The 19,502-nt window shown below is 46.1% G+C and overlaps 1 protein-coding gene across 2 annotated transcripts; it reads right to left on the reverse strand.

The window, feature by feature from the left end:
• LOC136580813 (ankyrin repeat and SOCS box protein 12-like) lies at nt 1–10,236 on the reverse strand. Of its 2 annotated transcripts, none has more exons than XM_066581672.1 (3): nt 9,405–10,236; nt 4,180–4,238; nt 1–1,785 (listed from the first exon to the last, which is right to left on the reverse strand). In XM_066581672.1, exons 1-3 carry the CDS (start codon nt 10,030–10,032, stop codon nt 1,732–1,734), a joined length of 741 nt encoding a protein of 246 aa, XP_066437769.1. In that variant the 5' UTR covers nt 10,033–10,236; the 3' UTR covers nt 1–1,731. The 2 variants fall into 2 exon arrangements, with proteins under 2 accessions (XP_066437769.1, XP_066437768.1); XM_066581671.1 differs by having other exon boundaries at nt 4,048–4,238.
• Between the last annotated feature and the right edge of the window lie 9,266 nt (nt 10,237–19,502).

Below are 19,502 nucleotides of genomic sequence, written 5' to 3' on the forward strand. Positions count from 1 at the left end.
TTTCCAGTGATTCCAACCTTTATTGAGAGAGTAACATATTCTGCGTGTGTATATATGTACAGCAGTGAATATCATTGAAAAGCCCCATTATTCCTGTTGTGAGGTTATTGATGTGGTGGAACCAATTCCTTTATTGTATATATTTCCAGGATGTATGTTCTCCAGTCCTCCTGCACTCAGACTCCCTTCCATCTTTTCCCAACTTTAGGCTAGTCATACATTTATTCAGTTAGAAGGATGTAGAGGGTCGGATTGCTGAGAGTATGATGGCAGAATCAGACAATAAAGGGTTTGTTGTCTGTTACCATGGAGACACACCGTTCTGCACTGGAGCTGTATAAGTTAAGACAATAGGAAATTTGTGATACTTTTTGCAAAGTTGTTTCATTTTTCATTTTATATATATTGGGGCAATAAAAATAATCTCTTTGTGAAGGTGAACATAGACATCATTCCATTAGCTACATATGACAGAAATGTGTAACATAGGCCATACAGTAAGTATGGAGCAGACTCGACAGCGAAACCCACTCCATACCCAGTTGACACTCACTCTCAACATAAATACAGTGGCTTTGACACCTGTGACATCCATGACATTATCCAGTGAGCTCTCGATTGCCCCATTGTCGTTCCCCTAACAAGCAATGGCAAGGTGCGGATGGGTTACCGTAGCAGTCCAGGGCCTAGTTCAGACAGACATACATTTTTTTTCTTGTTTTCTTATGATTGTCATATTGCTAACATAATTTCCATAGTCACCTAGCTCTGTCAGTCACTACCACCATAGGACATGAGAATTGACCTCCATGTGTCAACTTTATGTTCCAGTACTCTTCCTCCAACCAACTCAAATATCTGCTATACGTTTAACTACTAGACATTAATTTTGATTTTTAGCTTTCCAAGTTCTCTATTGTAGGACATATACCCCATTCTGGCCAGGTCACTTTCTTTATTGGCTATTACATAGCCTGATGACCAGGCAAGAATGTTCCCAGAGATATTAGTGTCTCCGAGCTGTGGGAAGGACTTGGGAGGAGGGGGAACAGTTCTGGTTCTTAGTAAGTAGACCCAGTTGTGTGTGCAGTTTTATTGGCAATGCTCCATAGGAAAAAAATGAAAATTAACTCCCTTTCAACAGCCATCTCTTGGAAGTATTTTTTTGCCTGTGATTCAATGTCTGACCCTTTGTAGGGGTATTCCCTTCTGGGACTTTCATTGCATATTCTGTGGCTATATGCAAATCTGATAGATGTAGGTCCCAGGTGGTCAGGACTTAGAAGTACAGCCAAGCAGGCTTCACTATGCTGTTTCCTATAGAAGTCAACAGGAGTTATGCAAACTGTGCAATACAGAAAGATCAGCTGTTTCAGTAACTCTGTTTGTGCAACTTTGTAGCCATCAGACTTTCATGGCATGTCCTGTGAATATGCCATGAAAGTGTTAACAAACCTCGCAACATGTCTAGGCTGTCAACGACTCTAAATAATACACTTGTTCATGTTCTCTAGCTTGGAGTCTTGGTGCGCCCCTTTATTTAGGTGGTGATTGCTGACAAGCATTGTAGCTTTGTGTGATCTTATTGTCATCAGTCCACAATAAATGCAGGATTAGATAAGAAGGTAAAGGCAGTATTATAGGATGTGCACAGTAAGTTAGGGATTCTTTGGCTTGTCTTCATCATCATCTTCCTCTTCTGCAGTGGTTACCATGAGCAGTCACTCTGGGTCACAAATATATTTGTTCTTGTTCGTATTTAAAACCGGCTCCAAAGAACCAATTCTGAGGAACAAAGCAGGCATTTATTAAGTTGATACCAGCTGGTAGGGTGAATGCAGATGGGCAGAAGTTCCGCGGCGGGATGTGCTGCAGAATTTTCGCCTGTGCACGCTGCCATAGGATTGCATGTGTGCACGCAATCCTATGCAGGCAGCCGCTATTTGACCGCGTAATAACTTGTGCGGTAAACAAATCGCGGAGGCCCGCACAGAAATGCCACTGGTGATGCTCCGGCACATAGCAGAGCAGAGACAAGATGCCAGGAGGAGGTGAGCTGCCCGTCAGTGCAGGGGCACAGGGAGCATCTCTCTGCGAGAATCTTGCGGCGGGATCCAACCCGGCCGTCTGCATTGACCCATAGACAAACAGAAAGAAAAACAGGTGGAAATGGTACAACAACCCCGTTTCCCTGAAAATAAGACCTGCCTCGAAAAAAACCCTAGCATGATTTTTAAATAGTGTCCAGGTAGCTATACAAGTAAAAAAGAAATATTTTGGAGCAAAAATTAATATAAGATCCTGTCTTATTTTGGGGGAAATGGGGTAGTACTACTAGATATATTGACAGACAAAGATGTGAAGTGAGAAGAAACATGACATCTTATGTTAAAGATAATCTCAGACTAGATTCACTCCACGTTTGCATCATGCATGCAGACATTCTGGTATAAATATCTAACATACCTGCAGGCTATCTGTAGCCAAACACATGTCATAAGAGTGACTTTTAGTGTACATTTGGCTGGTATTCTTCGGTGTCGCTTTCTCTAAACTGTATTTAAAATCTGTGCTATGGAGTATAAGAGTATACGAAAAGAAAAGTGTTCTATGTTCTTTTCAATGGAAATCAATGGCAAAAGTACAGAACTATACAGCCGTAACATTGTATGCCTTAGGCTTCATTCACACAGGTGCGATGATTTTTGGCTGGCTGTGCCACAGCCACAGCGCGGCCGAAAATCACGTGAACGAGAGGCAGCCGTGACCAAGTAATAGGTGCATCTCCCGTTTATGCAGCTGTTCAGACGGCGCAGGGGTGACATGTATACGCTGCACCCGGAATGCTGTTGGGCAGAGGGAGAGAGTTTAGCTCTGCTAAACTGCCTCCCTTTCTCCGCCCCTTACTCGCTCCTAGCAATGGTGGGGGTTGGACTGGGCGGGAGCTAGTTTTCTAAACTTCTGCCCCATCTCTGCCCCTTGCCACCTGCCAGCAATAGGAGCAGGCAGGGTGCTACTCACCCACCCTGTCCCACCCCTCCCTTTGCCCACAGCTAGAGAAGGGGCATAGAGGAGAAGGGAAGGGGAGGGAGTTTAACAGAGCCACTGCTAAACTCCCTCTCACCTCCCTTTTTCCAGGCAGCTCCCATAGGCTCCCACAGGAGTCAATTGGACAGGTGTATTCCCGCCGGGAAAGATTGGTTCAGAACTATGCGCTATGTCGGCTGTTTTTATGCACCAGCAAAATGGCCATCTGAACTGAGGCAATGTAAGCCAATGCCTCAGATGGGTGACATATATCAGCCAGGCTGTGAAAACAGGGCCAATTTACGCCTGTGTGAATTTAGCCTTACTGTTATTAAATGTGCAGGGATCATTAGTGAATATATCAAAGCATACACTATACAACTGTATCAAAAGACACCAAAGATGTGCCATAAACGTCGGATAGGTGGGATTCCCACTTATGGGACCCTCACCTACTGGGAATACAGAGACCTCTGACACCTGTTCTGCGGGGTCAGAGAGCCTCCATATTCAGGCAGGGATAGAACTGGAGAGGACTGCCTAATCCTGAAGATACGGCATAAATGTATTTGCTGGTAAAACCCCCTCTATCCAGTGGTAACTGAGAGAACCTCTAGGAATATCCAGTGACTAACCATGCCTAAAATAAAAGCTTCACATTAATAACTACCGGAGGATATAGGTCATAATGTCGTGCCAGTTTCTCTGGGCTATACGGCATATTGTGGTACTGTAAGTATTCCATCAGCTGATCAGGGATTTCTAGCTTTTTCATTTTGCCTGATAGGTGAGAGTCACACTTTTATGACCTTCACCTCATGAGAGTACAGAGCCCCCTGAAACCCGTTCTGCGGGGTCAGACAGCCTCCATATTCAGACAGAGATAAAAGTGGAGAGGGCTGCCTAATCCTGAACATACGGCATAAATGTATTTGCTGGTAAAACCCCCTCGATCCAGTGGTAACTGAGAGAACCTCTAGGAATATCCAGTGACTAAATTGCCTACAATTAATGCTTTACCTTGGTATCTATACAAGGTAGATCATAACATCTTGGCAGCTTCTTTATGTCATCAAACTCATTGTGGTACTGTAAGTATTCCATCAGCTCATTAGGGATTTCTAGCTGATGGATGAGACGAAGCTTCCCCACTTGTTTCAGCCGCCTTCTTATAGCAATACGACACTGAGACTTCAGGGATTTCGGATGAGCTGTACAGAAGATAAGACCAGAGTACAGGATGAGATTGTAGTCTGACACTACTGTACAGTACAGCGATCTATACAGGAAGAAAGTATATTAGAACTAGTCCAAAGAAGGAAAAATGTGCTCAAAGTAAGTTAATTACAGCAGGGGCGTAAGTTAAAGACTCTGGGGCCCTGGTGCAAGAGCTCAGCTCACCAGCCAACGTCCCCCACCCCCCCACTGCCTTACACACACACCTGTACCTCTACCTGTACCCAGATCTAAATTGTGATGCATGCAGCTGCAAAACAAATTTACCTACATGATCTAACCCCTTGGCATTGGCTTTCCAAACACGACGCATTTCCTTGACTACTTGAAAATCAGTTTGCAGTCCCTTAGACTGCATTCATAATTTTTGTTGCATTTTCGAATCACAATTAAAAAACACATCCAAAAACTGCATATCGGATTCAAAAACCCCATGTGCCTTTAATACACTGCATACACTATTAGAAACTGCATGTGGATTTAAACAACACATTCGACTTTTTAAAACCGCATGCAGGTTTCTGATGCATTTTTGAATTGTGTGTAAAGAATTCAGTCATATACAGTAAATAATCAGCTTATACCATCATGCTCCATATCACTATATACAGGACTAGCTGGTGTATCTGGCTTTGCCCAAATTAATTTGATACAGGTGTTTACGTGTTGTGCACACAGAAAATTTTGTGAAGTAAATGTTACCTTAGAAGAACAGAGGAATAAAGTATGTATACACAGAAAGGGAGCATTAGATTCTCCTCAGTCTGCATGTACTGATGTCCCTCTGCAGAATATGCCAGTCCCCCCCCCCCCCCACTGTCCTCTATTATGACCTAAAGAAGGCTCGCGCCAAATTTCACGCTTGCACGACACTGCAAGTTTAATCATACAGGGGTGCACTTACTTTTGCATTTAGCATTGAATTATCGAGTTGTGACCCCTTTACTTTATCTATTTAGGACCTTACTTTTCCTATTTAGGACCTAAAGAATGCTTGTGCCAAATTTCACACTTGTACAACACCGGGAAGTTACATTACATGGGAGTGCACTCTCTTTTGCAATTAGCATTGAATTTTCAAGCTGTGACCCCTTTACTTTTCCAATTTAGGACCTGAAGAATGTTCGTGCCACATTTCATGTTTGTATGACATAGAGAAGTTAGAGACTTAGATTAGGTACATTACACAGGGGTGCCAATACGTTTGCACTTAGCACTGAATAATTGAGTTGTGCCCCTTTAACTTTACCTATTTATGGCCTCGGTCACACGGGCGTTTTTTGCGGCGATTTGCGGATCGCATGACGGATGCGCATCCGCAAATCGCGTGACCGGGGCCGAAAAATCGCCCGAAAAATCTGCTCCTAGCCGCATTTCCTTTGAAACGGGCTGGAGCAGTGGAGCACTGCCCAGCCCATTGAATTCAATGGAGCCGGCAATACAGCCAGCTTCATAGAAAGCAATGGGCTGCGGGCGATCTCAGGATGAATTTCCCTGAAAATTATCCAAAAATGTGTAAAAAGTAAAAAAAAATATATGCTCACCTTGTCCCGGCAGACGGAGTTCAGCCGCGGCCGGCTGGCAGTTCTCCTGAACTGCTGTGAATAGCATTCAGCAGGCGGGGATTTAAAATCCCCGCCTGCTGAATGAGCTGCCTCTGATTGGTCACAGCCCTCACCAATCAGAGGCAGCTGTCACTCACCAATTTATGAATTCATGAATGGGTGAGTGAGTGTTGCCTCTGATTGTCTCAGCGCAGGGACCAATCAGGGGCAGCTCTCAGCTATTGAATGACAGCTGAGAGCTGCCCCTGATTGGTCCCTGCGCTGAGCCAATCAGAGGCAGCACTCACTCGCCCATTCATGAATGGGTGAGTGAGAGCTGCCTCTGATTGGTGAGGGCTGTGACCAATCAGAGGCAGCTCATTCAGCAGGCGGGGATTTTAAATCCCCGGCTGCTGAATAATACACACAGCAGTTCAGGAGAACTGCCGGCCGGCTGCGGCTGAACTCCGTCTGCCGGGAGAAGGTGAGTATATATTTTTTTTTACTTTTTACACATTTTTGGATGATTTTCAGGGAAGGGCTTATATTTTTAAGCCCTTCCCGAAAATTCATCCTGCGATCGCCGGCAGCCCATTGCTTTCAATGGAGCCGGCTGTATTGCCGGCTCCATTGAATCAATGGGCAACCATCATTTTTCTCTGCCACAGCTGTTACAGCTGTGGCAGAGGAGAATGATTTGTCTAGTATATGTTGTCAATGGGGTCGGCGCTGCTGCCGCCGGCCCTATTAAGCACATATAGAGAAGAACAGGAATCGCAGATCGCAGATAGGCGCGATCTGCTATTTCTGTTCTATAATTAATTGGACGAGCGCATAAAAAGCGCTCATGTGTCCGATACCATTGCAAAGCAATGGTTCTATAAAATCGGCGATCGCATGCGCATATCGCACGAAAAATCGCCCGTGTGACCGAGGCCTTTAGGATGTAAAGAATGCTTGTGCTAATTTCAAGCTTATACAACATCGGGAAGTTACATTACATAGGAGTGCCAATACTTTTGCACTTAGCATTAAATAATCAAGTTGTGACCCCTTTACTTTTCCTATGTAGGACATAAAGAATGTTCGTGCCAAAGTTTATGCTTGTACGACATGAGAAGTTAGAGAATTAACCCCTTCATGACCAATGACGTACCGGTACGTCATGGTATGTCGGGGTATGTATGAAGAGAGGTTGCGTAGCAACCTCTCTTCATACAGTGCGGGCGTCAGCTGTTTATAACAGCTGACACCCGCGGCCGATCGCGGCTATTAACCATTTAAATGCTGCTGTCAATTCTGACAGCGGCATTTAAATCTCCCGAACATCGGTGAGATCGGGGGAGCCGTGCAGGTGTCATGGCAGCCAGGGGCCTAATGAAAGGCCCCAGGGCTGCCTTAACAGACTGCCTATCAAGCCATCCCCGTGGAGTGGCTCGATAGACTGCCTGTCAAAAAGCAGTATGATATAGTTATAGCATTACGTCATACATCAGGAGCGATCAATGCATCGCATATTAAAGTCCCCCAGGGGGACTTCAAAGTAATGTAAAAAAAAAAAATCAAAGTTTTTTTTAATTGAAAAAAAAAAGTTGCAAAAGTTTAAATCACCCCCTTTTGCCATATCTATTATTAAAAAATCTAAATAATAAATTAAAAATATGTATTTGGTATCGCCGCGTCCGTAAAAGTCCGAACTATCAAAGCAGCACATTATTTTTCCCGCATGGTGAACGACGTCCGGAAAAAATAAATAAAGAACGCCAGAAATACACTTTTTTGGTTACCCTGTCTCCCAGAAAAAAACGCAATAAAAAGTCGTATGCACTCCAAATTGGTACTATCAGAAACTACAGAACATCCCGCAAAAAATGAGCCCTTGCTAAACTATGTCGATGGAAAAATTAAAAAAGTTATTGCGTGCACAAAATGACGGCAGAAAGTAATTGAAAAAAATTAAATGTCTTTGGAAAAAAAAAGAGGAGTATAGTAAAAAAAAACTATACATGTTTGGTATCGTAGTAATCGTACCAACCCATAGAATAAAGTTATCAGGTCATTTTTTTTTTTTGCTGTTTGAGCGCCGTACAAAACAAGATGCACTAAAAGATGGCGAAATGTTGCTTTTTATTTCATTTTATTCCACTTAGAATTTTTAAAACTAGAGATGAGCAAACGTGCTCGTAATGAGTACTTACGCACCCGAGTACCGCCATTTTCGAGTACTTCAGTATTCGGGCGTAAAGATTCGGGGGGCGCCGGGGGCGGGGAGAGGCACGGCGGTGCGGGGGGTAGCAGCGGGGAACAGGGGGGAGCCCTCTCTCTCTCCCTCTCCCCCCCACTCCCCACTGCTACCCCCTGTACCGCCACGGCGCCCCCCGAATCTTTACGCGCGAATACTGCTGTACTCGAAAATGGCGGTGCTCGGGTGCGGAAGTACTCGTAACGAGTACGTTCGCTCATCTCTATTTAAAACATTTTTCAGTACATTATATGGTACTTTAAATAGTACCATTGAAAAATACAACTCGTCCAGCAAAAAACAAGCCCTCATACAGTGATGTCGATGGATAAATAAAGGAGTTACGATTTTTTAAAGGGGGGAGGAAAAAATGAAAATAGAAAAAGAAAAAGGGCCGCGTCATTAAGGGGTTAAATTAGGTACATTACATAGAGGTGCCAATACTTTTGCTATTACCATTGAATTTTTGAGTTGTGACTCTTTTATTTTTCCTATTTAGGATGTAAAGGATGCTTGTGCCTAATTTCACGCTTGTATGACACTGGGAAGTTTGAGAATTAGATTAGGTACATTTTATAGGGGTGCCAATACTTTTGCAATTAGCATTGCATTTTCGAGATGTGACCTCTTTACTTTTCTTATCTAGGACCTAAAGAATGCTTGTGCCAAATTGCATGGCTGTAGGACACCAGGAAGTTAGAGAATTAGATTAGGTACATTACATAGGGGTGCAAATAGTTTTGCACTTAGCATCGAATAATCTAGTTGTGACCCATTTACTTTTCCTATTTACGACCCAAAGAATGCTCCTTTCAAATTTCATGTTTGTACGACATTGGGAAGTTAGAGAAGAATTAGTGGTAAGTCAGTCTATCAGTCAGTCAGAGAGGGCTTTCACCTTTATTTCTAACTTATACCAGCTGCACATGTATAGTTATATACAGAAGATGCCCAGGTTGTAAATAGATGTGAACTTTCTCCCCTTGACAAAATTCTTACCCATTTGAGTTATTAGTCTTCTTGTGGATTACAAATAACCAAAGCAGTTGTCAGGGCAAGAACTCCAGACCCCACACAGAAGAGCAATTTGGGGAGCTCTCCATAGTATATTAAAGAATACCCCGGCATTATCTATTACCTGAAGCTTATAGAATCATATTTGACTGTAGTCACTGAACTCTTTGTGCATTTATCAACCTGGTAGGTTGCTGTTAGCTATATAGTGCCATTAAGGGACCAAGTGTGCCTGTCTTCTCAGTGAGGAGAGAGAAATAAGCAGTCAGACAACTCTGGCAACGGTCTATCTCAAATTTCACATACAATATCCTCTATTGAGAAGAAACAGATGTCATTACCCTTTTCTCTATCCAGAAGTCTTGTGGCATCATTATCAACTTCGAGAAGGGCTTTCTGTATATTAGGTAAATACATATTAGCACCAAACTGGATGAGAAGTTCCACAAATGGGGCTTCAAAGTTCCTTTTAAGACACATTCCTAGTACTGATCTATCATCTGGAGTATCGCCTTCTAAATCATAGTGGAAACACTTAAAATCAGGGTCAGCCCCATAAAGAAGTAACATTCTAAAGCAATCAATATATCCATGGTTTGCTGCAACGTACAAGAGTAGAGATGATTTCACACCTTCACAAGAATCTGCGCTTGCTCCATACTGCAACAGCAGCTGGAGGAGTCTGACATTCCCTCGACGTTGAAGTAGGTGTGACACAGAGCAACTATCAAGCAGAATCCTTGGGTTGGCTCCAGCTTTTAACAATTCTTCAATACATCCAATATATTTGTTAACCATAGCAACTTTAAGACAACGCCTTAGCACGTTCCCACTGGTTTTCCTGATAAGTTTCTTGGCTTCATCCTTGGACAGTAACGCACGTAGTTCTTCTTCCTTACAAGCCCGTATTAATGTGCAGGCTTTACGATGCAGCGCCAACTCCTTTATAGGGCTAAGAAAGCCTGCCATGATGACACTTTGTATCGAGGCAGAATGTCCGTGACCGTATATGTACAATACAAAGTAACGGGTTACATATCTCTGCGCTCTTCAGATGAAAGCAAAGTCTCCTTCATTTCAGAGTCTGAACAGGTTAATAAAGTCTCTTCCCAGCAATCCGCCGAGTCATTTCCCGAAAGTTGATCCTGCGCCGACTGATTCTTCGTGCTGAAAGGACCTTGGATGACATCACAGCCACGTGATAGACAGGAGGCAATGGGTTGGGCAGAAGCAGAGCGCAGTTGTAGAAGCAGCTGCTGTTTATGTAGATGACGCTTGTTTGGAATGAAATTCATAAAACATCTGAAATATTTCTTTTTGGTTTGGTAGGTCGGACGTGCTAAGGAGGGAAAGTCATGTGAAGGGAACTGCAGCCATCCTACATCTCATTCAATGTAACACTTCATTCTTATCTTACAGGGTCATATTATATTTATCACATACATCAGTATTGCTAATTTCATACACCTTTATTATCTGATCTGTGATAAGAAAAAATTGTCAGTCTAACAATTCCCGCACTTTAACCCCTTACTCACCACACAGATTTAGATAATCTCTTTTCATATGCCCTACTGGGGGTTTCAGATTTGGGTGTCTCTTTTTTTTACTGGATGACCTAGCCCCTATCATAGCAGAAGGAGACCACTTCCGGTACACGTTCCTTCTTCAGTAATAGTAGCTGTCCCACGACACTAAGAGAGACACAGAAAGCATTTTCTTTTTACTTCTTATGAGCTTCTTCTGAACTTTGCAATCGGGTTTTACTGTCTATCTCTTACAGGGGCCATAGCAAAAAAATTGAAATTCATGTTCTGGGGTTCCCTAGGGGCCCACGTGCCATACCATTGTGTAGGAAGCCTTCTTGGTCAAGTACGTTCTTGTTATTTCAGTATAGGACAGCAGTATTGTGCTGGATCCACACCCTGTATAGCCCCATAGCTTTTAATGGGGCTGAATGCTGCCCATGGAAGCACACAGACAGCCCACAGCCCAAAAATATGGTCATGTCCAACTAGCCTAAGGCTAATTTCCCCTGGGCAGACATGATATTGGGCCGTGAAACTAGCCTAAGGCTAATTTCCCCTGGGCAGACGTGATATTGGGCCGTGCGCAATATCGCACTCGGTAACATGCGATGTCCCTGTAGATGTGAGGCATTTTTGTGTCAAGTAGCAATCTTTATTGTTTTCAATGGGAAACCTTGCATCACGTTCCATTCGGGTGCACCTCGCACACCATGCAATGTTTTTACTAGACCCATTGAAAACAATAGGAAAGGCATTCTGTGGGAATGCCCAAAGATAGGACATGCCGCGATTTTTTAGGGATGCAGCCACTTCTATAGGAAAAGTTATACAGTCCTGATCCTCCGTGCAAGAACCCCAATGCTCCTTCTTAGGGCTACATCTGACTGTGTGCTTTAGAGTTGTGGCTGGCTGGGAGCAGTAGTGCACCAACTTTTGTATTACGCATCTAGGCCTGTTCCCCGCATTTCCGTAATAGTGTTCTCAGCCTGCAGTGCCCTACAACCAGCTCTCACCGTGAAACTGCACTCTAACATTTCCTAGCCTACTGCAAACTATTTCAGTTATTCAGAGGTCTCACTGCACTGCTAAACAGTACTGTAATATTTCCTGGGCCACTGCAAAGTATTTCAGCTCTGCCGCTGTGCAGAGCGCTTCACAATACCCTTTCCATGGTGGGTTTGAGATAGCCGCAGTTACCAGCACTATCCGCTGGCTTTAGAGTCTTCTCCCACACTATACAGCCTCTCTTATCTACAAGTCTCTGCGAGCAGTAAATTACCCCAAGGTATCAGCGCGAGACAGCGGATTACTTTTTTCCTAGTCACAGCATAGAGCCTCCACTATCTACAAGTCTCTGTGTGCGGTGAATTAAGGCCCAGTTGTCAGTGCTGTAGTGGGGTAATTTATTTGGGCCCTGCTCTATTCGTAATCCGCCATGATGAGGTGTAGGGGTAGGGGTCGAGGACGTGGACGTGGACACGGACGTCCAAGTCAGCGTGTGGGCACAGGCCGAGTTTCTGGGCGTGGTGAATCACAGCCGGCTGCTGCGGGATTAGGAGAGAGGCAAGTTTCTGGGGTCCCCAGCTTCATATCACAATTTACGGGTCCGCGTGGTAGACCTTTATTACAAACAGAGCCGTGCGAGCAGGTCCTGTCGTGGATGGCAAAAAACCGCGTCCAGCAATGTATCGACCACCCAGTCTTCTACGCAGTCCACTACTCCCGGCTTAGGGACTGCAACTCCGAATCCTCTGGCTGCTGCTCCTCCTTCCTCCCAGCCTCCTCACTCCATGAAAATGACATATTCTGAGCAGGCAGACTCCCAGGAACTGTTCTTGGGTCTCCGCCATGAGTGGGAAAAACTGGTTCCTCTCTCAACTGAGGAGTTTGTCGTGACCGATGCCCAACCTTTGGAAAGTTCCCAGAGTCCGGGTGATGAGGCTGGGGACTTCCGGCAACTGTCTCAAGAGCTTTTTGTGGGTGAGGATGATGATGAGACACAGTTATCTGTCAGTGAGGTAGTAGTAAGGGCAGTAAGTCTGAGGGAGGAGCACACAGAGGATTTGGAGGAAGAGCAGCTGGATGATGAGGTGACTGATCCCACCTGGTTTGCTAAGCCTACTGAGGTCAGGGCTTCAGAGGGGGAGGCAAATGCAGCAGCAGGACAGTTTAGAAGAGGCAGTGGAGTGGTCAGGGGTAAAGGTAGGGCCAGAGAGAAGAATCCCCTAAATGTTTCCCAAAGCACCCCCTCGCGGCAAGCCTCCATGCAGAGGGCTAGGTGTTCAAAGATGTGAATGCTTTTTAGTGAGAGTGCAGACGAGAGACGAACAGTGGTGTGCAACGTGTGTCGCATCAAGATCAGCCGGGAAGCCACCACTACCAGCCTCACTAACACCAGCATGCGCAGGCATATGATGGACAAGCACCGCACAAGGTGGGACGAAGGCCATTCACCGCCTCTGGGTCACACCACTGCCTCTTCCCCTGTGCCCCAACCTGCCACACAGATCCAATCCCCCTCCCAGGATACAGGCACGAGCGCCTCCCGGTCTGCACCCACACCCTCACCTCCACCGTCCTCCACTCCATCCAGCAATGTCTCTCAGCGCAGCATTCAGCTGTCGCTAACACAAGCGTTGGAGCGAAAGCGCAAATACGCCGTCACCCACCCGCATACACAAGCTTTAAACGTGCACATTGCCAAATAATTTGCCTGAAGATGCTGCCGTACAGACTTGTGAAAACGGAGGCTTTCAAAAACATGATGGCGACGGTCCTGCGCTACTCGGTCCCCAGTCGCCACTATTTTTCCCAGTGTGCCGTCCCAGCACGTCTCCCCCAACATAAATCGTGCCCTCACCAAGGCGGTTACTGGGAAGGTCCACTTAACCACGGACAGGTGGAGAAGTACTGGCGGGCAGGGCCACTATATCTCCCTGACAGCACATTGGGTGAACATGGTTGAGGTTGGGGACCGAGTCAGAGCCTGGGACCGCTCACGTCCTACCCACACCCAGAATACCGGGTCCTACCTCGGTGCTGGTATATGCAGCGTTTTATGCCACCTCCCGCAAACCCTCCCCCTCCTCCTCCTCTGCCACCTCTACCTCTCAATTAAGAAGTGTGAGCACGTCGCCAGCAGTCGGTAGTGTGTGGCGCGGCAGCACAGCGGTGGGCAAGCGTCAACAAGCCATGCTGAAACTAATCAGCTTAGGTGACAAGTGGCACACAGCCCTTGAGCTGCTGCAGGGTCTGACAGAGCAGACCGACCCCTGGCTTTCGCCGCTGAGCCTCTAACCGGGCATGGTTGTGTCTGACAACAGCCGTAACCTGGTGGCGGCTCTGCAGCTCGGCAGCCTCACACACGTGCCATGCCTGGCCCACATCTTCAATCTGGTGGTTCAGCGGTTTCTGAAAAACTTCCCCCCACTTGTCTGACTTGCTCGGCAAGGTGCGCCGCATCTGCGCACATTTCCGCAAGTCCACCATAGACGATGCCACCGTGAGAACATTGCAACGTCTGTTCCAGCTGCCAGAGCACCGACTGCTGTGCGACATGCCCACACGCTGGAATTCTACGCTGCACATGTTGGCCAGGCTGTACATGCAGCATAGAGCAATAGTGGAATACCAGCTGCAACATGGGCGGTGGAGTGGTAGTCAGCCTCTGCCATTCTTTACTGAGGAGTGGGCATGGATGGCAGATATCTGCCAGGTCTTCGGAAACTTTGCGGAGTCTACCCAGATGGTGAGCGGCGATGCGGCAATCATTAGCGTTACCATCCCGCTGCTTTGCTTGCTGAGAAGTTTGCTGCTAAGCATAAAGGCCGACATTTTGCGGTTGGAACAGGAGACGGGGGATGACAGTATGTCGCTTGAGGAGAAGGACGGGGAAGAGACAGCTGGCCACACTGCTGAGAGTACCCATGCTGCTTGCCTCTTATCTGTTCAGCGTGTATGGGCTGAAGAGGAGGAAGATGATCCTGAAAGTCATCCTCCTAGTGAGAGGACAGCGATGTGTTGCGTACTGGGACTCTGGCACACATGTCTGACTTCATGTTAGGCTGCCTTTCCTGTGACCCTCAGGTTAGATGCATTCTGGCCAACACGGATTACTGGGTGTACGCCCTTCTCGCCCTGTGGTATAAGGAGAACCTTTCCACTCTCATTCCCGAAGAGGAAAGGGGTACGAGAGTGATGCAATACCACAGGACCCTGGTGCAAAAGTGATGCTAAAGATCCCATCTGACAGCGCTAGTGGCAGAAGACGCAGTTCAGAGGGCCAAGTAGCAGGGAAGGAGTGGGGATCAGACAGCATGTCCAGTGCAGGCAGGGGAACACTCTCCAAGGCCTTTGCCAGTTTTGTGGCTCCCCAGCAAGACTGTGTCACCACTCCCCAGTCAAGGCTGAGTCAGAGGAAACACTGTAAGAAGATGGTGAGGGAGTACATAGCCAATTGTACCACAATCCTCTGTGATCCCTCTGCTCCATACAACTATTGGGTGTCAAAGCTGGACACGTGGCACGAACTTGTGCTGTACGCCCTGGAGGTGCTGGCCTGCCCTGGAGGTGCTGGCCTGCCCTGCCGCTAGCGACTTGTCAGAGAGGGTGTTTAGTGCAGCTGGAGGGATCATCACGGATAAGCGTACCCACCTGTCAACTGCCAGCGCCGACATGCTTACACTCATAAAGATCAACAAAGGCTGGATTTCCCCAGACGTCTCTTCTCCACAGGCGGAAAGAAGCGGAACCTAATGATTCTTTTCGCTGCAACAGGAGAAAAATGCATCCTCTATCACCACAAAAAAGGGGGAATTAGCTTTGTCAATCACTCTCGGATATTATTACTCCTCCTCCTCCTCCTAAAACACCATGTCATCACGCTGAACTGCCAATTTTTCTGCGTCCCAAAAGGCTCTGTTTAACCCCTTCCCGCTCCTGGACGTACCTGGTACGTCATGGCAGCCTGGTACTTCCCGCAACATGACGTACCTGGTACGTCCTGGAGATAGCGCGGGATCACATAAGATCCCGCGCTATCCCGCAGCGGGAGCCGGCTGTCAGTCACAGCCGGCGTCCCGCTCCAACAGCGGGGGGGCATCGGAGATGCGCCCGCCGCTGTTAACCCCTTCCCTGCCGCGATCTAAGTAGATCGCGGCAGGGAAAGAGTTCACAGAGGGATCGCGATCCCTGTGTGTCTCCGGCCGGAACTCGCGATGTTATCGCGAGAGCCCGGCCTGTCACCATGGCAACAGGACGCCAGACACCGGCGTCCTGTATTGCCTGTGCCTATAATCGCTGTACAAGCGATAAGGCATGGCAGAGCAGTAGCTTTGCCATGCCTTATGACAGCGATCATAGGCATAGTGCTGCAAGTCCCTCAGAGGGACTCAAATAGTGTAAAAAAAAGAAAAGAAAAGTGTAAAAAAAAGAAAAATGTAAAAAAAAAATGTAAAAAACCCCTTTTTTTATGCTTTTTCTAATATTAGCATAAAAAAAGGGAAAAAAAAACTAAAACCCCACATATTTGGTATTGACGCGTCCGTAACGACGTGTACAAAAAGTTGAACACGCTTTCTATTTTGTACGACAAAAAGCGTAAAAAAAAACGCTAAAAAACAGAGGCAAAATGCTAATTTTTAGCATTTTGCCTCACAAAAAATGCAATAAAAGTGATCAAAAAAGCCGTACATTTCCCAAAATGGTACCAATAAAAACTACAGCTCGTCTCGCAAAAAATAAGCCCTCATAGAGCTCCGTACATAGAAAAATAAAAAAGTTACATGACTTTGAATGCAGCTATAGAGAAAAAAAAAAGATTTCCAAAAAAAGGGGGTTTTATTGCAAAAAAGTGTAAAAACCTAAAAAAAATATAACAATTTTGGTATCGTTGTTACCGTACCGACCCGCAGAAAAAATTTAGTGTGTCATTTATGCTGCATGATTAACGCTGTAAAAAAAAAAAAAAAAAATCTATGGCAGAATTGATGCGTTTTCTCTCCCTGTTATCATTAAAAAAAAAAATAAAAAATTTACGATATTGTCTATATACCCAAAAGTGGCACCGATAAAAACTACAGATCGCCACGCAAAAAACGAGCCCTTATACGGCCGCGTCGACGGAAAAATAAAAAAGTTATGGCTTTTGAAAAATGGAGATGGAAAAATACCAAAAAATCGCTTGGTCCTCAACGCCAAAATAGGCCATGTCATTAAGGGGTTAAAAGTGTTTTACAATTTTTCAAAGTTTCGAAAGTATTGATACTTTAAAAGGGCTGCCCCCAGGCTCTGTTACAAATTAAACAACAGCGAGCTGTATCTTTAAAAAATGTTTATGGGTTTCACCTGCCCTCGCGGTTGAGCAATTTTTCAGGGGTACACTTGTACGCTTGAAACACCAATTTTTCTGGCCCTCGCCTATACTGTTATCTAACTAATTTTTCCGGCCTTTGCCTACACTCTTAATAACCAAATTTTTTCAGGTGTTCGCCTATACCAGTGGTGGCGAACCTATTGCACACGTGCCAAAGGAGGCACGCAACGCCTTCCCTCGTCACCATCGGCCGCTCACCACACTAGTGAATTCCTGCAGGGGGCGCGGCTCCCCTGCCGACATTCACTTAGCACTGCTATCTTTGCTGATCCTGGCGCACACTGTGAGTCAGTGTGCAGCCAGGATCGTCTTCCCCCATCCCCTGACCTCTCCTACTTGGCTCCGCAAGAGCAGGGAGAGGAGACATCCAACAGCACACTGCCGTCAGTGTGCACCTGGGATCAGACAGGAGAGAAACGGCGCTCCCATATGGAGGAGGGGTAAGTATGTGGGGCTGGGGACGGGCATTATGACTGCTGGAAGAATCGCTGGGGTGGAGGGGAGGCATTATGACTGCTAGGAGAACCACCTGGGGGGAAGGGGAGGCATTATGACTGCTGGGAGAATCGCTGGGGGGAGCGGAGGCATTATGACTGCTGGGAGAATCACTGGGGTGGAGGCATTATGACTGCTAGGAGAATCACTGGGGGGGAGCGGAGGCATTATGACTGCTGGGAGAATTGCTGGGGGGAGGGGAGGCATTATGACTGCTGGGAGAATCGCTGGGGGGGGAGGGGAGACATTATGACTGCTGAGAGAATCGCTGGGGGGGGAGCGAAGGCATTATGACTGCTGGGAGAATCGCTGGGGGGGGAAGGGGAGGCATTATGACTGCTGGGAGAATCGCTGGGGGGGAGGGGAGGCATTATGACTGCTGGGAGAAACGCTGTGGGATGTCACTATTATCGCTGGGGGGGGGGGGTCGCTATTACCGCTGGGGTATGTTTACATTTGGTGGCAATGGGCAGGGCTGTTTCAAAATAGACAGCATGCAGATTTTGACTGCTTTTTGGATGCAGAAATGCTGCAGAATTTGCGACAGAAATTTCCATTGAGGACATTCTGCAGTATTTCGGTATCCAAAAAGCAGTCAAAATCTGCACGTTGTCTATTTTGAAACAGCCCTGTCCTTTTTAGAATGATGGGGTTAAAATCATACGTCGTGATAAGCCCCGCCCCCTGACGTGTTGGCACTTTGCAATAAATAAGTGGGTTTTGGGTTGCAGTTTGGGGACTCGGGCTCTAAAAGGTTCGCCATCACTGGCCTCTACTCTTGGTATACCAATGTTTCAGGGGTCCGCCTACACTCTTGTTAAAGAAATGTTACAGCTGTCTGCCTATACTTTTGCTACAGAAATGTTACAGGGGTCTCCCTATACTTTAGCTACAGAAATGTTACTGGTGTCCGCCTATACTTTTGCTGCAGAAATATTACTGAGGTCCGCCTATGCAGTTTCTACTGAATGGTTTGAGGGGTTCGTCTATACTTTTACTACAGAAATGTTACTGGGGTCCGCCTATACTCTTGCTACAGAAATGTTACTGGGGTCTCCCTATACTCTTGCTACAGAAATGTTACAGGGGTCTGCCTATACCTTTGCTACAGAAATGTTACTGGGGTCTCCCTATACTCTTGCTACAGAAATGTTACTGGGGTCTCCCTATACTTTTGGTACAGAAATGTTACTGGGGTCTGCCTATACTCTTGCTACAGAAATGTTTCTGGGGTCCGCCTATACAGTTTCTACTGAATGGTTTGAGGGGTTCGCTTATACTTTTGCTACAGAAATGTTACCAGGGTCTCCCTATACTTTTGCTACACAAATGTTACTGGGGTCCACCTATACTCTTGCTACAGAAATGTTACTGGGGTCCGCCTATACTCTTGCTACAGAAATGTTACTGGAGTCCGCCTATACTCTTGCTACAGAAATGTTACTGGGGTCCGCCTATACTTTTGCTGCAGAAATATTACTGAGGTCCGCCTATGCAGTTTCTACTGAATGGTTTGAGGGGTTCGTCTATACTTTTACTACAGAAATGTTACTGGGGTCCGCCTATACTCTTGCTACAGAAATGTTACTGGGGTCTCCCTATACTTTTGCTACAGAAATGTTACAGTGGTCTGCCTATACCTTTGCTACAGAAATGTTACTGGGGTCTCCCTATACTCTTGCTACAGAAATGTTACTGGGGTCTCCCTATACTTTTGGTACAGAAATGTTACTGGGGTCTGCCTATACTTTTGCTACAGAAATGTTACTGGGGTCCGCTTATACTCTTGCTACAGAAATGTTTCTGGGGTCCGCCTATACAGTTTCTACTGAATGGTTTGAGGGGTTCGCTTATACTTTTGCTACAGAAATGTTACCAGGGTCTCCCTATACTTTTGCTACACAAATGTTACTGGGGGCCGCCTATACTCTTGCTACAGAAATGTTACTGGGGTCTGCCTATACTTTTGCTACAGAAATGTTACTGGGGTCCGCTTATACTCATGCTACAGAAATGTTTCTGGGGTCTGCCTATACAGTTTC

This window comes from Eleutherodactylus coqui, chromosome 10 (genome assembly GCF_035609145.1).
Source record: "Eleutherodactylus coqui strain aEleCoq1 chromosome 10, aEleCoq1.hap1, whole genome shotgun sequence".
Taxonomy (NCBI): Eukaryota; Metazoa; Chordata; class Amphibia; order Anura; family Eleutherodactylidae; genus Eleutherodactylus; species Eleutherodactylus coqui.

Coding starts and splice junctions, on each gene's coding strand:
- LOC136580813 (XM_066581671.1), bottom strand. CDS start 10,032: ATGGCAGGCTTTCTTAGCCCTATAAAGGAGTTGGCGCTGCATCGTAAA. Junction 4,239..9,404: donor ACTTCTGGATAGAGAAAAGG/GTAATGACATCT, acceptor TCTTCTGTACAG/CTCATCCGAAATCCCTGAAG. Junction 1,786..4,047: donor TACCTTGTATAGATACCAAG/GTAAAGCATTAA, acceptor TTTGTTCCTCAG/AATTGGTTCTTTGGAGCCGG.